This window comes from Sus scrofa, unplaced genomic scaffold (assembly GCF_000003025.6).
Source record: "Sus scrofa isolate TJ Tabasco breed Duroc unplaced genomic scaffold, Sscrofa11.1 Contig641, whole genome shotgun sequence".
NCBI lineage: Eukaryota > Metazoa > Chordata > Mammalia > Artiodactyla > Suidae > Sus > Sus scrofa.
The window spans coordinates 5346-27751 of record NW_018085275.1 but is presented as its reverse complement, the minus strand read 5'-3'; the positions used below and the strand labels follow the sequence as shown (position 1 = coordinate 27751).

Below are 22406 nucleotides of genomic sequence, written 5' to 3'. Positions count from 1 at the left end.
CCAATGGGACCTAATCAAACTCGAAAGTTCTGCATAGCTAAGGAAACCATTAAAAAAAATGAAAAGACAATCCACAGAATGGGAGAAAATCTTTGTCAATGATGCAACAGACAAGGGCCTAAACTCCAAAATATACAAACAACTCATGCAACTCAACACCAAAAATCAAACAACCCAGCTTAAAAAATGGGCAGAAGACCTAAATAGACATTTCTCCAAAGATGACGCCTGGATGGCCAACAGGCAAATGAAAAAAACACTCAATATAATTAATTATTAAAGAAATGCAAATCAAAACTACAATCAGCTATCACCTCACACAGGTCAGAATGGCCATCATTAACAATAAGACAAATAACAAATGCTGGAGAGGGTGTACAGAAAAAGGTGTCCTCCTCCTCTGCTGCTGGGTATGTAAGATGGTACAACCGCTATGGAAAACAGTATGGAGGTACCTCAGAAAATTAAATATAGAGCTACTGTATGATCCAGTGATTCCACTGCTGGGCATATATCCAGACAAAACTTTCATTGAAAAAATACATGCAGCCCTACATTAATAGCAGCACTATTCATAAAAACTAAGACATGGAAACAACATAAATGTCCATTGACAGATGAATGGATTAAGAAGATGTGGTACATATATATATACAGTGGAATGTTCTAACTCAGCCATAAAAAAGACAAACTAATGCCATTTGCAGCAACATGGATGGAACTATAAACTCTCATACTAAATGAAGTAAGCCAGAAAGAAAAAGACAAATACCATATGATAACAATTCTTTGTGGAAGAAATGGAACAGATGATTCTATCAAAAAAAAAAAAAAAAAAAAAAAGGAACAGATCAAGGCCAAGAAGAGCAGGCTTAGGGTTCCTGGGGGGAAAGGTGAGGGATTGAGGTAGATGGGCATTTTGGGGGTTTTTTGGATGCAAATTGCAATATTTGTGATGGATGGGCAATGAGACCCTACAAGATAGCACAGGGAAATGTATGTAATTTGGTCACTTTCTTGTACAACAAAACTTGATGAAATTTTGTATATCAACTAAACTTTATTTATTTATTTATTTATTTATTTTCCCACTGTACAGTAAGGTGATCAAGTTATCCTTACATGTATACATTACAATTACATTTTTCCCCCACCCTTTGTTCTGTTGCAACATGAGTATCTAGACAAAGTTCTCAATGCTACTCAGCAAGATCTCCTTGTAAATCTATTCTAAGTTGTGTCTGATAAGCCCAAGCTCCCGATCCCTCCCACTCCCTCCCCCTCCCATCAGGCAGCCACAAGTCTTTTCTCCAAGTCCATGATTTTCTTTTCTGAGGAGATGTTCATTTGTGCTGGATATTAATTCCAGTTATAAGTGAGATCATATGGTATTTGTCTTTGTCTTTCTGGCTCATTTCACTCAGGATGAGATTCTCTAGTTCCATCCATGTTGCTGCAAATGGCATTATGTCATTCTTTTTTATGGCTGAGTAGTATTCCATTTCAACTAAACTTTAATAATAATAAAATAAAAATAATTTTTTTGAAATTTGAAATATATTTTATGTAATTTATAAGTAATAATATACAATTAAATGTTACTTATAGTAAATTAGTATTTGTTTTACATTACATATATTATACTCTATTATTATTTATATAAATTTCTTCTTATGCCATTCTATGAAAATTCTTGTACCTCTTTCTGCATCATACAAATGAGAATTTATACATACTCAGTGACAAATTTTGGCTCAATTTCTAATAGGTGCGTGTTCAATTTTATTAATATTAATCACCTACATTTCTTTCAATACAAAAATAATTTTCTAAAAATATATCCTCTTTTATTATGGTATCACTTTGAAAATATCCTTGAACTCTGTCTTGTGATAATCATTCCGTGGCAGCTCTGCATGTATTTTCATCTCACATAGGATATCTCTTCAACCTTAGATTCCAAAACTGGATTTCAAAATGCATGACTATTCATAGAAGACCCTATAATTCATCAAGTTAACACCATTATGACCCCTGTAAACTGCTGTCTAGTTTTCATATTTCACAGGTGCACTCACTGAACACAAAGAGGATGAATCAATACCTCTACCTTCATTTCACATCTGGGACCAAAGTAGGTTTGAATAGAACCACTTAAGCTTCAGTGAATGTAACTGAGAGCTGGTGCAGGAATAAGAGGATCACGGTTTGAGCCCTGGATATTTTGCCCCTGTATGTGGAGTGTATGTAAATCTCTCAACCTCCCAGTACTTCTCTTCCTCCTTGGAAATAGAGTAGCACTCACCTCTAGAGCATATACCATATGTTAGGGAAGTCTGGGGCATGTAAATATATGGCTAATTTCAATAAAGTAAGCTGGTACAACCACTATGGAGAACAGTATGGAGGTATCTTAGAAATCTATACATAGAACTACCATATGATCCAGCAATACCACTCTTGGGCATATATCTGGACAAAACTTTCCTTAAAAAAGACACATGCAGCCACATGTTCATTGCAGCATGATTCACAATAGCCAAGACATGGAGACAACCCAAATGTCCATCACCAGATGATAAAATTAAGAAGATGTGGTATATATACACAATGGGTACTACTCAGCCATAAAAAAGAACAAAATAATGCCATTTGCAGCAACATGGATGGAACTAGAGACTCTCTTCCTGAGTGAAGTAAGTCAGAAAGAGAAAGACAAATACCATATGATATCACTTGTATCTGGAATCTAATATATAGCACAAATGAAGCTTTGCACAGAAAAGAAAATCATGGACTTGGAGAATAGACCTGTGGTTGCCCAGGGGGAGGGGGAGGTAGTGGGGTGGATTGGGAGCTTAAGGTTAATAGATGCAGACTATTGCCTTTGGAATGCATTAGTGGTGAGATCCTGCTGTGAAGCACTGGGAACTATGTCTGGTCACTTATGAGGGAGCATGATAATGTGCAAAAATAGAATGTACATGTATATGTAACTGGGTCACCATGCTGTACAGTAGAAAAAAAATTGTATTGGAGAAATAACAATTAAAAAATGAAAAAAAAAAGAATTTCAGTCATTACTGGGATATCATGAGTATTAATAAAATACAATCTCATTTAGTATGAGAATCTCTATACCAAGTGAAATAAGTCAGAAAGAGAAAGATAGGAGTTCCCGTCATGGCATAGCAGAAATGAATCCAATTAGGAACCATGAGGTTGCAGGTTTGATCCGTGGCCTAGCTCAGTGGGTTAAGGATCTGGCATTGCTGTGAACTGTGGTGTAGGTCACAGATGTGGCTTGGATCCTGCATTGCTGTGGCTGCAGTGTGGGCCAGCAGCTGAATCTTTGATTCGACCCCTAGCCTGGGAACCTCCACATGCCATGGGCGTGGCCCTAAAAAGACAAAAAAAAAAAAAAAAAGGAAAGAAAAAGACAAATACTAATGATATCACTTATTTGTGGAATCTAAAATATGGCACAAATGATCCCATTTACAAACCAGAAACAGATCATGGCCAAGGTGAACAGACTTGCGATTGACAGGGAGGGAAGGAGTGGGATGCAGGGGGAGTTTGGGGTTGTTGGATTCAAACTGTTAGATTTAGAATGGATGGGCAATGGGGTCTTACAGGGACCTGTATTGATTGGGTCACTTGCTGTACAACAGAAATTGAAGAAGCATTGTAAATCAACTACATTTTAATAAAAAAATAAAATAGAATCTCAAAAATTTAATGATGTTTTATGGATCATAGGGCAGACAGGTCAAAGCCTTTCCTGTCTCAGGGTACTGGATCATGGAATGATACAAAATCCTAAAATGTGTCTCAGCTCATGCAATAAGATTTGCAGTACCCTTATTTTCTGATTCCTTTTCTCCCCAGGCTTATGAAAATCATGGCAATGTTTCCAGTCATTAAATGTGGTAATGCTATTAAATGGGAAATAATAGATCCCAAGGAAACTTTATAACATAGATACAATTAAGCACTATTTTATTTTGTCTATAGCCTATGGGCATTCCTAAAAAGGATGAAAACATTGACATGAGTGGTCCAGGGTGTGGAAGCCACATTGCCCACATTTTGTTTCTATGCAAAATGGAAGGGTTTATTCAACCCGTAACTGTGGATTTTTTTATTATTTGTGCCTCTTCTGTGCCAACAGAGTATAGCTCTTGGGAATCGGAAATAAATGAACTTCAATCACTTCTATTCATATATGAAGAAAGTAATTGTATAAACAGAAATAAAATGTACTGTCAGGCATGTGGGGGAACATAACATCAGATTAATAGATATTTGTCAAATGACATGATAATTAGCCTTATCATTATTAGTAAGAAAATATCTTAAATTTCTTTAGCCCATTTCTCATGCCTCCATGACACAGTTATTGCATACAGGGCTACCACTATTTGTTTAGTCCTATGTCATTGGGTTTGTAACAACAAGGAATCAACTCAGTTGACAATCCTGCCTCAAGGTACTAGGAAATTGCCCAATAACACTCTAAGAATAAGTGGAGCACGTAGGGTTCAAAATTAGGTTCTTATTTCCTGAGTCTCATTCACTAAATTTCATTTTAAAAAATTTTTCTGAAAGTTTTATGCAAAGTTACAGAGGTCTAACTATGGGTTCATCTCAGGTATATATTTTTTAAATTAATTTCATTTTCCTGAATAGAAATGGACTCCAAGACCCTGATTTTATGTGGCCTTTCGTGATTGAGTAGGCTGATTACAAGTATGGAGGAAGAAGTGAAGTCCAGAAGTGGGGTCAAAAAAGAGATCTGCCCTGAGTTATCATGTGCCAATTATTCCTATGATCTCAGATAGTCTTACTAGAGTTGATGCAGCAAGTTCTACCTGCTACCTTCCACTGTGATCCTCCAGAAAACTCCAAAGAGAAGGGCATAGTGAGCAGAATCTAACCAGGGCTGACCTGGAATGGACATGAATCCGGGGTGGCAGGGGAAAGCCTGCCGAGATGCCCTGTGTCTGGACTGAGTCTGCCCAGAATGACTGGCTTCAAGCCTGGCTTCGGCCCTTTCTGATTCATAACCTGGTATGTTACATTAAAAGCTGTATTCCATTCCTCTTACTAAAATAATTTTTAAATGTATTCACACTTATAATTGAGAAGACATTGCACAGATGAAAGCAAAGAAGTTACATAAGGAGTTTTCACTGTGGCACAGTGGGTTAAGAATCCAAGTACAGCAGCTCAGGTCTCTGCAGAGGGGAGGGTTCCATTCCCACCTGGGAGGTCCTATATGGCCTTGGGTGCAGCCATTAAACAAAAAAAGTTCCTGTATTTCCTGTTGTGGCTCAGTGGAAACAAATCTGACTAGTATCCATGAGGGTGTGGGTTCAACCCTTGGCCTTGCTCAGTGGATTAAGAATCCAGCATTGCCTGTGAGCTGTGGTGTATGTCGCAGACGTGGCTTGAATCCCACTTTACTATGTCTGTGGTGCAGACTAGCAGCTGCAGCTCTAATTGGATACCTAGCCTGGGAACCTTCATATGCCACAGGTTCAGCCCTAAAAATACAAGAAACGAAAAAAAGTTCCAAAAAATATGTACAATGAAACCTTGCACTTATGAAGCCCTTAATAACAGTACACAAGTTATGATTAATTTCATCCTCTTCATCCTGATCTTCATCACTGATTTTATAATCATTTGAAAAGCTTAGGAGGAAGTTTAGGGAGATCCTTTTGCTGCTATGATGGGGGAGAGTCCAACTAGAGCTAGAAGCAGTGAGAGTGAAAGCAGAAGTCTGAATGAAGAGTTTTCACACTCCCACCAGAATCAGGAACATAAACTTTAGGGGTTTCTACTCCAAAATTCTATATATTTGTGCCCTCTTGTTTTTTTATCCCAACCATCATGCTTGTCCTCTGGAGGAAAATGGAACAATCCCAACATTCCTTATTTTAATCACTCTCTCCCCTCAGCACTTACTGGGATGGGCTTCACCATGACCAAGGAGTACAGATTCACTGGACCATGATCAAGGAGTACAGATTCACTGCCCTCTCCTGCCTGGTGTATGATGAAGTCTCAGGGTTCCTCCTTAGGACTGGCAGGAAGACAGAATCAGGCTGGGAACGGCTGATGCAGATGCCCACAAAGGATGGAGACACAGGTGTGGAGACACACTAGCAGAACTGGCAAATTAATGGGTTCATGGCAACAGCCAAGTATTTACAAAGCTATGACCTTAGAGCTGTGCACAAAGTTTATTATTGGATAATTGGTCCATGTTGTCCCATTCTCTGGAGACTTGCTAACATTGTTGGAATAGGAAAAGGAGAAAAGTGAAAATCCATGGAAGGTTCTGGGTCCTTCCTCTCCTCAAGAGAATGTTCACCTGTACTTCTTGCTTCTCACATTCAAGTTTCAGGACTTAACATAAACTTATGCCTTTTTAAAAGTTTCATTGTTATTATAATTGATTTACAGTGTTCTGTCAGTTTCTGCTGTATAGCAAAGTGACCTAGTTTTTAAAATATATATATATATAATTGTGTGTGTGTATATATATATAATGTGTGTGTATATATATATGTATATATATATAATGTGTGTATATATATATTCTTTTTCACACATTACTTTTTCTCAAATAATCACTCATTTTGTGGATTTGATATCTCTACATCCATTGTATTAAGCATGAAATCCATGCAGCACCAGGTCTTCTCTACCAGGATTGTGGTACTTTTTCCATTTTCTCATATAACATCTGTCTCTTGGGATAACATTTCATTTCATTTCCTTAGCCCTTCCTTCAGTATAGGCTGTGGGCATCATTTGATATGACGGAGATTTACAGGGATTTTTTTTTCAAAGGTGAATGCATCTTCAGTTCTACATTTTTGCTCTAACTGAATTCTATTGGCATATTAGAAACTATGGATGTTTACCTATTTCTGGTAAGTGAAGCCCTACTTAAATACTCAGAAGACCTCGAAGAATGTTGCAAAGGGTCAGTCATGACTACAGTCACATCAAAGACTGACTAGCAGAGGCTTACCTTAACCTCTTTCATAAAGCTGTAGGTAGGATTCACATGTTCACGGGCTATTGTCTGGAGAATTTACTCAGCTCATTGATATACACAGGCCTCCTGCTGGGGAATTTGGGTTGTATTGGTGAATTTGGGTTCTATCAACCTGAGCAACAGAGAAAGTAAGAAAGAAGAACCAAGAAGCAAGCCATATGTATTTTTTAACTCTATACCCATAATTGACTTCCCAGCATTTCTTCCACATTATCATTATTGTAAATGAATTGCTATCTCCATCTCATGCTCAATGAGAAGAAAATGTCTAATGGAATGAAAACCAGGAGTTAAGGTGAGAGAAAGCATCTCAGATACTGCTCACCATACAGGCATCATCCCCATAAAGGACTTTTGCTCTAAACACTTCAAGATTTAGGTTCTGTCCATCTGTTTTCCAGCATGTTCCCAAATTCATTCCATCAGCATGTTCTCAATAAAAATTCCCTGGAGACAACATAGAAAATGGGCAGAACGTCCTCTTCATTGAGTACTTCTTCAGATTCCACTCTACTGCTTCAGGTGAAACAGTCTTGTGTAGCCCCGCTAGTTTCTGAGATAATAGGAGAGCCCCTCTATCCACATCAGGCCAATTTGCAGACATTCCATGGACAAACTGAACAAATGTTCCTGGTGTTTCTGATTTCCACTAACTAGAGAAGAATCAAAACACTTCAGAATACATTTTCATTACATTTCTTTGTGTTCTCAACTCTTTTTTTTTTTAATTTTAATTTTTGTCTTTTAGGGCCACACTGGCAGCATATAGAGGTTCCCAGGCAAGTGGTCGAATTGGAGCTGTACCCGCTGGCCTACTCCAGAGCCACAGCAGTGCAAAATCTGAGCCACATCTGCAACCTACACCATTGCTCACAGCAATATCAGATCTTTAACCCACTGAGCAAGGCCAGAAATCGAACCTGCAACGTCATGGTTCCTAGTCAGATTCTTTAACCACTGAGCCACGACGGGAACTCCTCAACTCTTAAAGACTAATAAAATATGGTTTGGACTTTTGTTTTTCCTAGTGGAGAGAATGGTATGTGATGTAACCTTTAAAATTTTTTTTATTTTAGTAACATATTTTATTATTAAATTTCATTTTATAAATATTTATTGTATAAATATTTGACTTATTAAATTTTATTATAAATATTTAATATTTTTATAAAATTTAAATTTTATTATTTAAACAAAAATTAATTTAAAAATTTACATACCATATTTTTATTTATTTATATATTTATTTACTTTTGTCTGTTTAGGGCTGCACCCTGTGGTATATGGAGGTTCCCAGGCTAGGGGTCAAATCAGAGCTGTAGATGCTGGTCTACACCACAGCCACAGCCACAGCAATGCGGGATCCAAAAGCCACATCTGCCAACTACACCACAGCTCACAGTATTGCCAGATCCTTAACCCCCTGAGTGAGGCCATAGATTGAACCTGTGTCCTCATGGATGCTAATCAGATTAGTTTCCACTGAGCCCAGACAAGAACTCCTAAAAGTTAATTTAATTAAATATTATTAATAATAAGATGATATTTTTATTTTATTGTTAAATATATTTAATTTTAATTTTAATTTAATTTTAATTATTTTATTATTGTTGATTTAGAATGTTTTGTCAATTTCTGCTCTACAGCAAAGTGATCCAGTTATAACATATACATATACACATATATGCATATATATATGCACATATATATATATATATATATATATAAATAAATTCTTCATGTTATCATCTATCATGGTCTATCCCAAGAGTTTGGATATGGTTCACTGCGCTGTACAAGAGGACCTCATTTCTTATCCATTCTAAATGAAATAGTTTGTCTACTAACCCCAAACATTCTAAGTCCCATCCAAACAGCCTTCTTGATTCAGAGACTTCTCTGTGGATAAATGCAGGGATCTGTTTGTCATTAAGTAATATGAGGAAAACTTTAATGTATACCAACACAAATTGGATATGGAGGAAAATACATTATGTACCTGTGTGTGGATAAGTGGCAGAGGGTATATATATTTAAGGGAGAGCACATGACAGGTATTTACAAGTGGCATATAGTAGGGAGAGACCAGTGTTAAGGCATTTAAAATGATGATTCTATAGCAAAAATGAATTACTGAACTCCAGCTATGGATTTCCCTGGTGGCTTAACGAGTGAAGGATCTGGCGTTGTCACTGCTGTGGTGCAGATTTGATCCCTGACTCTGGAATTTCAACATGTCATAGGCTTGTCAAAAAAAAACCTGAAAAAAAATAAGCTGCAGTTATTTGATAGGAAGTATGAGGATAAGATACCAGGATTAATGATAAAGATGTATTTACAGGATATGGAATATGAAAACCAAGGTAGTTATGTTCATTCTGTAAAATAAAAAAAAAATCCCCAAAAATGAGGATGGGAGTTTGGGGTTAGTAGATGTGAACTATTATCTTTAAAATGGATAAGCAATGAGACACTACTGTATAGCACAGGGAACTATATCCAATATCTTAGGATAGAACATGATGGAAGATAATATATAATGAATGTAGATATATGTATGACTAGGTCACTTTGCTGTACAGCAGAAATTGGCAATACATTGTAAATAAACTATACTTTAATAAAAAACAAAATTTAAGAAAGAATGAAATTTTACCATTTGCAGCAACAAGGGTGGACTTGGAGCTCATTATGTTAAGTGAAATAAGTTAAAGAAATACAAGTACCACATGGTATCACTCATGTATGTAAGCTAAAAAAAATACCAAAAAATAGTGAGTAAAAAACATAAGCAGCAGAATAATAGATATAGAGAACAAACTAGTGGTTACCAGTAGGGAAAGTGGAGGGAGAAGGGCAAAATAGCGATAAGGGGGAAGAGATTTATGGGATTATATGAAATCATGTATGGGAAACTTTTGGAAAATTGTAAAGCACTACAGAGTTTAAAGAGTATTTCATTCAATAAAAAATTCTCATGCTCAGGGCATATCCAAGTCCAGTTACATCAGAATTTCTGGTGGTAATACACAGTTGTCAGTATTTTCATGCTTCCCAGATAATTTCAATAAAAAAGCCAAGGCTAAGAAAGGGTGACATGTATCCTTACACACAACCTGCATACATACAATAAATAAATAGCAATTACTATGTTAAATACACGAAAGCTGTGGAAAAGATGTACATCTTAAATATATATAAAAAGTGCTATTCATCTTCTAGGATGCTTTGGCCACCAATGATAAACTCTAGATTATCCAATTGTGTACCATGGAGTCCAAAAAGCTGACCAAAAAAGGAACCAAAACTAAGATGAAACAGAGGGGTGGGTTCATGATGACAGGGCAGCGCAGTGTGTGACAGATGGACACAAACCTGTCATAGGCCATTGCTGTCAGAAGAGTACATCCCAAAAGGATGAAAGTAGACATCTGTGTCAGGCAGCCTGCATAGGAGATGACACTGCTGTGAGTTTGGATGTTCACAATCATCTTGGGGACAGTGGTGGAGATGAAGCCCATGTCAGCCAAGGACAGGATGGAGAGGAAGAAGTACATGGGGGTGTGGAGGTGGAAGTCAGAGGTGAGAGCCAGGATGATGAGCAGGTTCCCCAACATGGTGACCAGGTACATGGACAAGAACAGGACAACGAGGAAGGGCTGCAGGTCTGGATCCTCTGAGAGTCCCATGAGGAAAAATTCTGAGGCACTTGTTAGATTTCCAGGTCTATGTCTTGGGTACCATTTAAAAAACATTGGGTACCATTTAAAAAACAAAGAGGAAATAGTAGATGGGAGCTATTGCATTTGGGATGGATAAGCAATGAGATCTTATTGTATAGCTCAGGGAAATATCGAATCACTTGTGATGGAACATGATGGAAAATATTATGAAAAAAGAATACATGTGCATATATATATGTAAAACTGATCAGTTTTCTGTACAGCAGACATTGACAGAATATTGTAAATCAACTATAATAAGTTTATTTTAAGAAAAGAGGGTTGGAAAAAAGAAATAAACAAATGGGTACATAGCGCTGGCACATAGTGCATAATCTGGATGCAAGCAATTCCTTTGCAAGGTCATATACCTTTATATTTTCAGCAGTATTTCTCATTGTGACACATTCTATTGGTTTAGATGTTTCCTTACTGTTTTTTTTTATCTCTTTCTATGCACACTGACTTTATAGAAACTCAATTTTATAGAAAGTCAGTAACAAGACCAAGAATATTAGAGCTATAAATCTACCATCACAGTAAATACAACCTACATCTTTAGAAAAAAGTATAGAATAAGAAATACCTTTCTTCCTTTAGGAAAAAATTGAATTTAAAAAAATAAGTCATACTTTACTCAAATACGACACTAGATTTTGCCTTCACTTAAAATTTTATAAATACACTATAAGAGGCAGAGATGTGTATCATCTGGTGGCTGCCTGATGGGAGGGGGAGGGAGTGGGAGGGATTGGGAGCTTGGGCTTATCAGACACAATTTAGAATAGATTTACAAGGAGATCCTGCTGAGTAGCATTGAGAACTTTGTCTAGACACTCATGTTGCAACAGAACAAAGGGTGGGGGAAAAATGTAATTGTAATGTATATATGTAAGGATAACTTGATCCCCTTGCTGTACAGTGGGAAAATTAAAAAAAATTAAATTTAAATGTTCATAATCAGAAAATATTTTATATGATAATCATATTCATGAGTTTTATCATTCTTTATCTGTCTTCTGTTCTTCATATAATAAGTGATTACTCAAATATCAGTTTTCTTTTAAAGGTATTTATTATCTTCAGATCTTTGGCTTTGGGATATGTCCAATTTGGGTAAATAGGGTTAGGTTAAGTACATAAAATCATACAGCATTGATGACTAAGAATGCCTTAGTGTACAGAGCATATGTCCATGATTAAACAATGAAATTCATGGAACTCTATGATGGCTCAGTGAGTTAAGGACCTGATGTTGTGAAGAAGTGGGTTCCGTCACTGGCCTCACTCAGTGGATTAAGGATCTCACTTTGCAGCAAGCTTCAGTGTAGGTCACAGATGTGGCTCAGATCTGGTGTTGCTATGGCTGTGGCATAGGTCACAATTGTAGCTCCAATTCACCCACTTGCTTGAGAACTTCCATATGCCACAGGTGTGGCTGTAAAAAAGAAAATAAATTAAAAATAAATTCAAGAAAAACTTTTGATGTCTTCCATTTTGTACAGCATAATTTGCATTGATTCCATATAATCCTAGTGAAATATCTGGTGTGAGGCTTTGGTTTTTGGACTCTTATCCTATACTAGTCTGATAATAATGTTTCCTTGGTTTTCCTTTTTTTTCAGTTTATTGAAATGTGATTGGTAAAATTGCATATATTTAAGTTGTAAAACATGAAGTTTTTCCAAGTGTACAATGTGATGATTTAATACACATAAACAGTGTGAATAATTACCACAATCAAGGTAATTAATATATCTGTCACCTCACATAGTCACTACTACATGGTGAGAACAATTAAGCAGATCTCCTCTCATATTTTTAATATACAGTAAAATATTATTAACTATAGTCACCATGCTGTACATTAGATCCTCAAAGTGTATTCATCTTATAACTGAAAGTCTGTACCTTTGGACCAGCTTGACATTTTAATGTCCATACTCCCCCAGCCCTTACCCCTTCCTCACAACTTCAGTACTATTCTCTGGTTCTACGAGTTTGATTTTCTTAGATTCCACACACTAGTGAGATCATACATTTTTGTCCTTCTGTGTCTGATATATTTCAATTAGCATAAGGTCCTCCAGATACAGCCATGCTGTCACAGATGGCAGGACTTACTTCTTTTTATAGCCTGAATAATATTCCACTGTGTGTGTGTATAATTTTCTTATTATGTAAAGGAACAAAACATCTTATTCAAGTTATAGGTTTAAATACATATTTAACATATGTTTAAATGTAAAGATACAAACTATAAAATATTATAATTATTGAATGTTAATTTTATATTATATATTTTATATTTACATTATATTATTATTTATGTCAGTTTCTTCTTACAACAATCTTATGAAAATTCTAACACCCTGATGCTCTGTGTCTGGAATCAGTCTGCCTAGAATGACTGGCTTCAAACCTGTATTCAACTCTTTCTAACTTTTCTCTACTACAGAAAGAAGGTCAAGGTGCAATAAACCCAAAGACCATCAGAAATCAACAGACCAACTGACTCCAGCCTTGATGACTTTGAAATGATCTCTGTAGGGAGAAGAATGCAGGCACTCTAATCCTTATATCCTTGTCAAGAGTCCTGTTTTTTGTTTTTTTTTTTTTTTTTTTGAGTGAAATCTATAAAACCTCTTACTTTGCCCTCTCAAGGGAGGACACAGTTTCGAGGTCCTTAGCCTGTCATGACCTCATTTTCCTGGCAAAGCAATGAAGATATTCTTTCTGCTTCACCCAATGCTTTTATCTCTGAGACTTAACAGGTGCCAATGTACAGAAACTGGTTTCAGGTCCACTTCCAATGTCACTTACAAGGCTGCTGGTAAGCTCTCCCTCAGCTACTGACACATGGGACTCCTGGTGAGGCAGTTGGGGTTCCATCATTGTGAGCAATCAAGAGAGTGAGAGAGAGGCAGCAAGAATAAAGCCAGGTTTCTTTTCACTCTCTTCCCTGAAGTGACTTCCCAATATTTCTTCCAGATCCTCATTGCTGGAAGGGAGTCACCATATCCAGCTCACACTTAATGACAGGAAAATATACAAGGCATGAAAACCAGGAGTTGGGATCCAAAAGAGTATCTCACATACTGCCCACCACACAGGTCTCATCTGCTATAAGAACTTTGTGCTCCAAGCACTTGGAGTCTCAAGTCAAGTGCATCTGCTTTTCAACTTAGTCCCAAATTCACCTAACCACTATCCATGTTCTCCACACAAATTCCCTGGAGACAGGATAGCAAATAGGTAGTCCTTCCTCTCCACTTGAAACTGACAACACATATGACTTAAACACAGCCATAACACAGAGTGGGACTTGAACCCGGTCTAAACCCAGCTTGGAATTGAATCCAAGTTTTTTAAATGAGAATCACTCACCTGGTGTCTAGACTTACAGAGGTTCAAGTTTTTTGTGTCTCAGCCCAGAAGGAATTCAGAAAGAGACAAAGTAATAGGCAAGAAATAGATTTATTTATTTACATGCTTATGAAAGATGCAAAGAGGCTGGCAAGGAGGCTTTGCCCTGAAGATTAGGTGGGCTACATTTTTATAATTCAAAGGGAGTGGAGAGTGGGGAAAGACCTCCTCTTCCTCTTTCTTCAAATAGTAGCTCCTCCTTCATATCCAGTAAGAGAGAATTTGAGCTTACTAGTCAAACTAGTACTGTCAAGGTGCTTATTCCAATTAGCAGAAGTGTGGTCCTGAAATTCCTGCTCTTGGTCCTAAGGATAATGACCTGAGGCATATCTCCTGCTTTTATTTGTGGTAAGCCTGCTTCATTCTGCTGACTTTCTTGTGTGATTATTAACTTACAGTGATCTCTCACATTCCCTAGTTTTCCATCTCTATCAATGGTCCCCTTTTGGGACATCTACAACTACCTGTGTAATTTTCCTGTTCCATCCTATCACACTGAGTACTTCTGCAGACTCCACTCTACTGCTCTGGTCATACAGTGTCAAGTGGTCAAGTGGATCCCCTGGTCAAAGACCAATTTAATCAGAGATGTGAAAAAAAATACAGAGAAAGAAGAAAACAGTAATAATAATTCAGCCATTCAACAAAGTCAAAGATCTTCAGTTCTCAAAGACTGTAGCTAATATTCTAAGCTATGTCTTTGATGACCCTGATTCCCAGTTATCTCAACACCCATCAATCAGGAAAATGTCCATGAGCTGACAACACCCTGCTCCTCCAATACTGTAAGACCCCTCACTACCTCCAGTGGTCTTGAGCAAAAAGGCAAGGAGACAAAGAGAAAGATGTGTAGCTCATGCCCCTACCCTAGCAAAACACATCAAAAATACATCTCTATGTGGAAACCCAAATGAAAACTGGTAGATGTCTTATACCACCAGAGCTGCAAGAAAGATCCCACATGACTGGGTCAGAGGAAGAAAATAAAGGCACCAGGATGGGACCAGCATTCCTGGTGAGGGTACTGTGAAAGAGGAAATATTCCTTCACCCTAGAACCCCCTCTGCTGCCTGGGACCATCTGCAAGGACAGATAGTGGAGAAGGAGGGATCTGGACTCTACTCTTGAGGAGTGTGTGAGGTCTAGCTTGCCACCAATCAGGTCAGAGAGAGACAGACAATGACAGCTGCCATGTCACAGCACTTCCCAGCCCCAAATGCATGCCTTGTGGTGTAACTTAGCAGGGCCCTGTGGGACTCCTGGGCACACAAGCCTTTCTGTGTCCTCCAATTCTTGTTTCTAGGGAATAAGTTTCAGCCTCCATGACCTTCCCTGAGTTTCATGGGGCAGTTGCTAAGCAGGGAAGGGAGGGGATGCAGAAAACAGGGAGGAGCAGTCAAGAGAAAATAGTGCAGCCTTGGGGCAAGGTCCTGGTTCCTCCTTGAGGAATATACATAGCAATATTTTTGAGAATTTCTGTAGACCTAAACCCCCCCAAAATTGAAGAACTATTTGATGAGGAAAGAGGACCGTGAGAACCAGACATGGGGCCATTAAACACCAGCTTTGAGAAACAATGCAAGCTTGCCTCTACCTGGATCCTTATCTAAGGTCCTATTTTCTACTACCCAAACTATAAAACCACTTCCTAATCTCTCCCAAGGGGGGCACAGTCTTTAAGGCATTAGTCTGCTGTTGTTCCTGCTCTCTGGGTTCTTGTTCACAGAGCCAAAGAATGAACTTCGCAAACACACTCACACAAGCAGCAAGCAAAGATTTTATTACAGAAGAGCAGATAGCTCCCATCCCCGATGCTGGGAAGGGAAGAAAGTGTTTCCCCTTCCTGTTGTTCTATGGAAGTTTTTATTTCTTAAGGAAGGAGGTACCAATGTGGGGTCCAGGCATCATTCTTTTTTCTCGTTGGCCTTGTCCAGTCATCTGTATTAGGCCTTATCAAATAGGAGTTTTAGAGATGGATAGGCCCCATAAGTTTTATGGGTACTTTGTACTTCTTTCCCCTAGATTGGGAGTCACCACTCTTTACACTCTTTTGCTAACAGTCAAATGCGTAGGTCAGGGGTTAATTCCCACCTTGACATAAAAAAAATGTTCTTTCAATAGTCAATCTTCCAACAAGCAAGGCCTGTTGGTCTAGATTTGTTTTCACAATTTTTTTTGGGCTTTTTAGGGCTGCACCCATGGCATATAGAGGTTTCCAGGCTAGGGGTCCAATCAGAAATACAGCTTTTGTCCACTGCCACAGCCACAGTAATGCCATATCCAAGCCACATCTGTGACCTACACCACAGCTCATGGCAATGCTGGATCCTTAATCCACTGAGTGAGGCCAGGGATTGAACCCACAACCTCATGGTTCCTAGTTGGATTCATTCTGCTGTGCAAGGATGGGAACTCATGTTTTTACAAATCTTAAAGCATGGACATTAATCAGGGAATGTATCAAAGCCCATGTTTCTACACTAATTACCTAAATCATTATTCATTACTCTGCTTCACTGTGGCCCCCCCTTACCTGGCAAAGCAATACAACTGTATTTTCCTCCTTCACTAAAAATTCTGTCTCTGTATTTCTCTTCAGCAACAGTGGACAGAGGACAAGTTTCATCAACTGTCCAGAAAGATGTTATTGGAATCAGGGTTCTTGTTCACGCAGTCAAAGAATGAACTCTGTGAACACACAGGCAGCAAACATGCAAAGTTTTTATTACAGGAAAGCAAATAGCTCCCAGGGCTGCTGGGAGCAGAGAGAAGAGCCCCTGGTCTCTATTGTCCTATAGGGGTTTTTATCTCTTAAAAATGGGGGGGGGGACCAATGTGGGGTCGAGAAAGATGTGGTTTTCTCCCACTGGCCTTGCCCAGTTACATGTATCAGTCTTTGTCCAATAGGGGTCTTAGTGGTGGAAATTTCCAGCAAGTCTCATGGTTTCTTTGCCCTTTTCTTCCTGTAAGCTGAGTCATAGGGGTTAGGGATTGATGCCCACCTGGGTGTAGGTACACTCCCTATAGTAAACAAGACCTGTGGGGATGTTTCTCCCTGGAGCCCTTAAGTCACAAATGTTGATCAATGGCCATATCAAAGAATGCATCAAAGCCCATGCTCCTACCCTGACTGCCTGAGTTATTATTCTGCCTCACTGGTACATGACGCATCTAGGCACTGAAACTCAGGCTTCAGTGGACAGACCCTGGGAGAGGACTAAATCTAGGTGTGTGGAGACAGTCCAAAGGGACTGGGGTGTGGTCCAGGCCATCATTATTAGTGAGCACAGGATGAGGCACAGTTTCCCCATAAAAATCTCATTGCCAGGTTTTCACAGGGGTCACAGCTCTGACACAGTGGTGGGCTTTGTGAGCACACACACACCAGAGGTGGAACTGACACTGAAGCCCATTGTTAACATTCCCACAATGGAGGCAGGTACAGAGGGGTCCAGCAACAGCCACAACGTATGGTGGGTGACATCACAGAATCATACCTCTATGTCCTCCTTAGTGGAAAGTGTGAGGGAGGATTACAGTGGTTTCCAGTCCTATCAACCTCACAATGCAGTTTGGAGCAGGATCTGGGGTAGACAGGCCCTGGGAGAGCTCTATGTTTAAGTTGACATCTAGTATAGAGGAATTTCTGGTCTCAGGCAGCAGCACAACCACCTTAATCCCTCCAGCCACAAGCCCTGGCCCACAGTGCCAGGTTAACACTAGGTCTGTGATAAACACAATGGAGAAAGGGATGCAAACATGGCCTACTTCTGGGAAGAACAAAGGATGCCTGCTTGGGTGGTGCAGAGATTTGCTGTGACCACACAGAGACCTCACTGGCTTGGGAACAAAGTACACACTTCAGATCAATGGAACCTTATTGAACCTGACCCTCAGGGCTTCTACTCCTACAACTGGGGAGCAGACTTCACCCCCAACAGGGCAGTGACAGTCAAAGGGCAAAGAGGAGCCCCCACCAACATCCAGGGCAGGATCTGATCACTACAGCAACAATCACACCTCCTATCAAGGGGATAATGGCCAGGACACTCTGAGGAATGATGTGGCTTGAATCTATACCAAAACAGCCCTAACACCAAAAATAGTGGACTCACATAATGTACACAGGTACTGAGATTAGATTGTTTGGCTGAGCAACCTCCCCATGGTCCTTTTGATGTTTCTGTTCCTCAGACTGTAGATGAAGGGGTTCAGCATGGTGGTGACCACAGTGTACATCACTGAGGCCACTTCATTCTTCCTGGGAGAATGGAGAGATGGCTGAGCTGAGGTAAACCCCAAGGCCTGTTCCATAAAATAAGCAAATAACTCCAGCTGAGGGCCACAGGTGGAGAAGGCCTATACTTCTGACCTAATTAAGGCACTCTCAGAATGGAGGAAAGAATTTTACAGTAAGAGAAAAAGATTCCTGATATAGGGATAAAGCCAAAAATGCCACCAGCAAAATATACGATAATGTTATTTGTGAAAATGTCAGAACAGGCAAGATTGAGGAGTTGAGAAGGGTTGCAGAAGAAATTAGTAATTTCCACATCCTTGAAACAGGTAAGTCTTATCACAATCCAATGGTGAACATGGGAGTCCAAAAGGCTGACCCAAAAAGATGTCAAAACCAAGAAGCAGCAGAGGTGTGTGTTCATGCTGACAGGGTAGTGCAGGGGGTGACCGATGGACACAAACCTGTCATAGGCCATCACAGTCGGGAGGAGACTATCCAAACATCCATAAAGGATGAAAATAGACATCTGTGTCAGGCAGTCTGCATAGGATATGACTCTGCTCTGAGTTTGGATGTTCGCAACCATCTTGGGGACAGTGGCAGAGACAAAAACCTATGTCAGCCAAGGACAGGTTGCAGAGGAAGAAGTACATGGGGGTGTGGAGGTGGGAGTCAGAGGTGACAGCCAGGATGATGAGCAGGTTCCCCGACATGGTAATCCAGGTACATGGACAGGAACAGCCCAAGGAGGAGGGGCTGCAGTTCTGGCTCATCTGAGAGTCCCAGGAGGAAGAATTCCGAGACACTTGTTAGATTTTGCTGTTCCATGAGGCTTGGATGCTTTTGGGAAAAGAGGATTGGAAAAAATTAAATAAGTAGATGTCATGCAGCACTGTGTACATTTTGGGGATATAAGCAATTCATTTGTATTGTCATACAGTTCAGTACCTTCAATAATATTCCCCAGTATGACAAATTCTATCTGCTTGAACTTTACCCTCACTGGTTTCTGTTTAGTCACCTCATTCTACACACACTTATCTTATAGAAACTGGAATGAAAGATAAAGACAAGCAAGAGTGTTAGAGATAACAGAGCCATGATCAGAGTTCTCCTGTGGTGTAGCAGGCTAAGGAACCAGGGTTTTCACTGTAGTGGTTTTGGGTTGTTCTGGCCGAGGAACTTCCACATGCCGGATGTGCAGCTACAAAAAAAAAACAAAACAAAACAATAAAATAAAAAAATAAATAAATAAAAATAAGAGAGAGACAGAGAGAGACAAAATAGAGCCAAGATCTCAGTAAAATATAGCCTACTCTTTAGAAAAAATACAGAATGAGGAGTTCCCATTGTGGCTCAGCAGTAATGAATCTGAGTAGTAGCCATGAGGATGTGGGTTTGACCCCTGGCCTCACTCAGTGGGTTTAGGATCCAGTGTTGTGGTGAGCTGTGGTAGAGGTTGCAGACATGGCCTAGATCTGGTGTTGCTGTGGCTGTGGCCTAGCCCAGAAGCTGCAGCTCCAATTCGACCTCTAACCTGGGAATTTCTATATGCCACTAATCTGGCCCTAAAAAGACTAAAAAAAAAAAAAAAAAAGAAAATACATAGAATTATAGATTCCCTTTCTTTTCTAACAAAAATATATAATTCCTTAGATATTAAGACATAGTTATATAAAATATATTATTCTAAATACAATTCCATAAATTTCCTTTAGCTATAAAGGAAATACTCTACAAAACGCAATATTGTGTAGCTCCCTTGTGGCACCATGGGTTAAGGGTCAGGCTTTTTCATTGGAGAGGCTTGGGTTGCTTCTATGATGCAGGGTGAATCCCTGGCCCAGGAACTTCCACATACTGCAGGTGCAGATAATTAAAAAAAAAAAAAACACCATGTAAGCTGTATTCTAAATTAAAAGTTAATGTCCATAATAAGAAAACATTTTTTGGCCACGCCCACAGGACACAAAAATTCTTAGCTCATGGATTGAACCTATGCTATGGCAGAGACAACACTGGATCCTTAGTTCACTGAGCCACCAGGGAACTCTAGAAAATATTTTTATACGATAATTATCTTCATGAGTTTTATCTTTCTTGGATTTTCTCTATTCCCTCCCTAAAAATAAATTACTCAAATACGAGGGGTGTCATTTATGAGATTGACGTGCTACCTACTGTGCTAACGAGGCATCTGAGAGATTCTAAAAAGTCATTTAGTATATACTTCATATCTTTGGCTTTGCTGGAGTTCAAATTTTGATAAGTATGCCTATACTCATATAGCATTGATGACTACCAAAATGGTGTTAATATACAGGATTTCTTTTTTTTCTTTTTCTTTTTATAGTCACACCCTCAGAATACGGAAGTTCCCAGGCTAGGGGTCAAATCACAGCCATGGCCACCACAGCAAAACCTATGCCTCAGCCTGTGGCAACCCCAGATCCTTAACTCACTGAGTGAGGCCAGGGATCGAATCTGCATCTTCATGGATACTAGTTGGGTTCTTAACCTGCTGATCCACAATGGGAACTCTAGAAGTTCTGTCAATGACTAAACAATAATAAATTTTAAGAAACACCGTTGAAATATTTTATTTTATATGAGTTTGTCTCAACCCAGTGCAATCTCAGTAAAAATATCTAGCGTGAGAGACCACTCTATATTTTTTAGACTCTATTCTGTAGTGGCCTGATAATACTACTTCATTATTTTTGGGTTATTTTCCAGTTTATTGAAATATGACTGACAAAATCACATATTTGTGTTGTACTACATGAAATTTCTTTTTATTGTCCTTTTTCCTTTTCTAGGGCCACTCCCGCAGCACACAGAGGTCCCAGCGTAAGGGTCAAATCGGAGCTGTAGCCGCCAGCCTATGCCAAAGCCACAGCAACTTGGGATCTGAACCGAGTCTGCAACCTACACCACAGCTCACGGCAATGCCGGATCCTTAACCCATTGAGCGAGGCCAGGGATCGAACCCGCAACTTCATGGTTCCTAGTCAGATTCGTTAACCACTGAACTCGACGGGAACTCTGAAAAATTTTTAACATGTATGAAATGATGATTTAATGCACATAGACATTGTGAATGATTCTTATAATCAAGCTAATTAACACATCCATCAGCTCACATAGTTACTATTTATGTTTATGTGTTTGGTGGAAACACAATCAGATCTCTCTCAGCAGATTTCAAGAATAGAATACAGAATCATTAACTATTGTCACCATGCTGTATATCAGATTATCAGAACTTACTCATTTTATATCTGCAAGTTTGTACCATTTAAACAAAACCTCCCCTCTACTTCTACCCCTTTTCCTTTACAACTACAGTTCTAATCTGTGGTTCTCTAAAGTTGATTTTCTTAGATTCCATACATAAGTGAGATCATATATTATTTCTGTGTCTAGTGTATTTCAATAAGCATAACAAACTGCAATCCCATCTATATTGTCACAGATGGCAGTATCTCTTTCTTTTATGACTGAATAATAATCCATTGTCCATATATGCACACAACATCTTCTTTATGCACTCATCTGTCACCAGACACTTGGGATGTTTCCATATTGTCACTATTATGAATAATATTGCAATGAAAATGGGAGTGAAGATATTTCTTTCAGGTACAGATTTCATTTCCTTTGGACATACATTGGGAGTTAGGGTTGTTGGATCACACAGGAAATCTATTTTAATTAGTAGCCATTTTAATTTTTAGCAACCTCCATTCTGTTTTTGGTGATGGCTGTACCAATCTTCATTTCCATCAACTAAGTAAAAGGATTTCCTTACCTCTGTATCCTCCAGAACAGTTATTGTCATTAGTTTTCTTGACAATAACCATCCTAACAGATGAGAGGTGATATTTGACTGGAGTTTTGACTTTCATTTCCTGAGATTAGTGATTGTGAGTGTGTTTCATAA

At 38.9% G+C, this 22406-nt stretch overlaps 1 protein-coding gene across 1 annotated transcript; it reads right to left on the bottom strand.

Annotated features, from left to right (window-relative positions):
• Positions 1–14654: 14654 nt before the first annotated feature.
• LOC396791 (putative gustatory receptor clone PTE01) lies at positions 14655–19116 on the bottom strand. The gene is given in 8 exon segments (XM_003480783.2): positions 14655–14785; positions 16757–16852; positions 18244–18313; positions 18451–18504; positions 18506–18555; positions 18558–18584; positions 18587–19073; positions 19075–19116. Coding segments are annotated over 8 exon segments (957 nt in total).
• Between the last annotated feature and the right edge of the window lie 3290 nt (positions 19117–22406).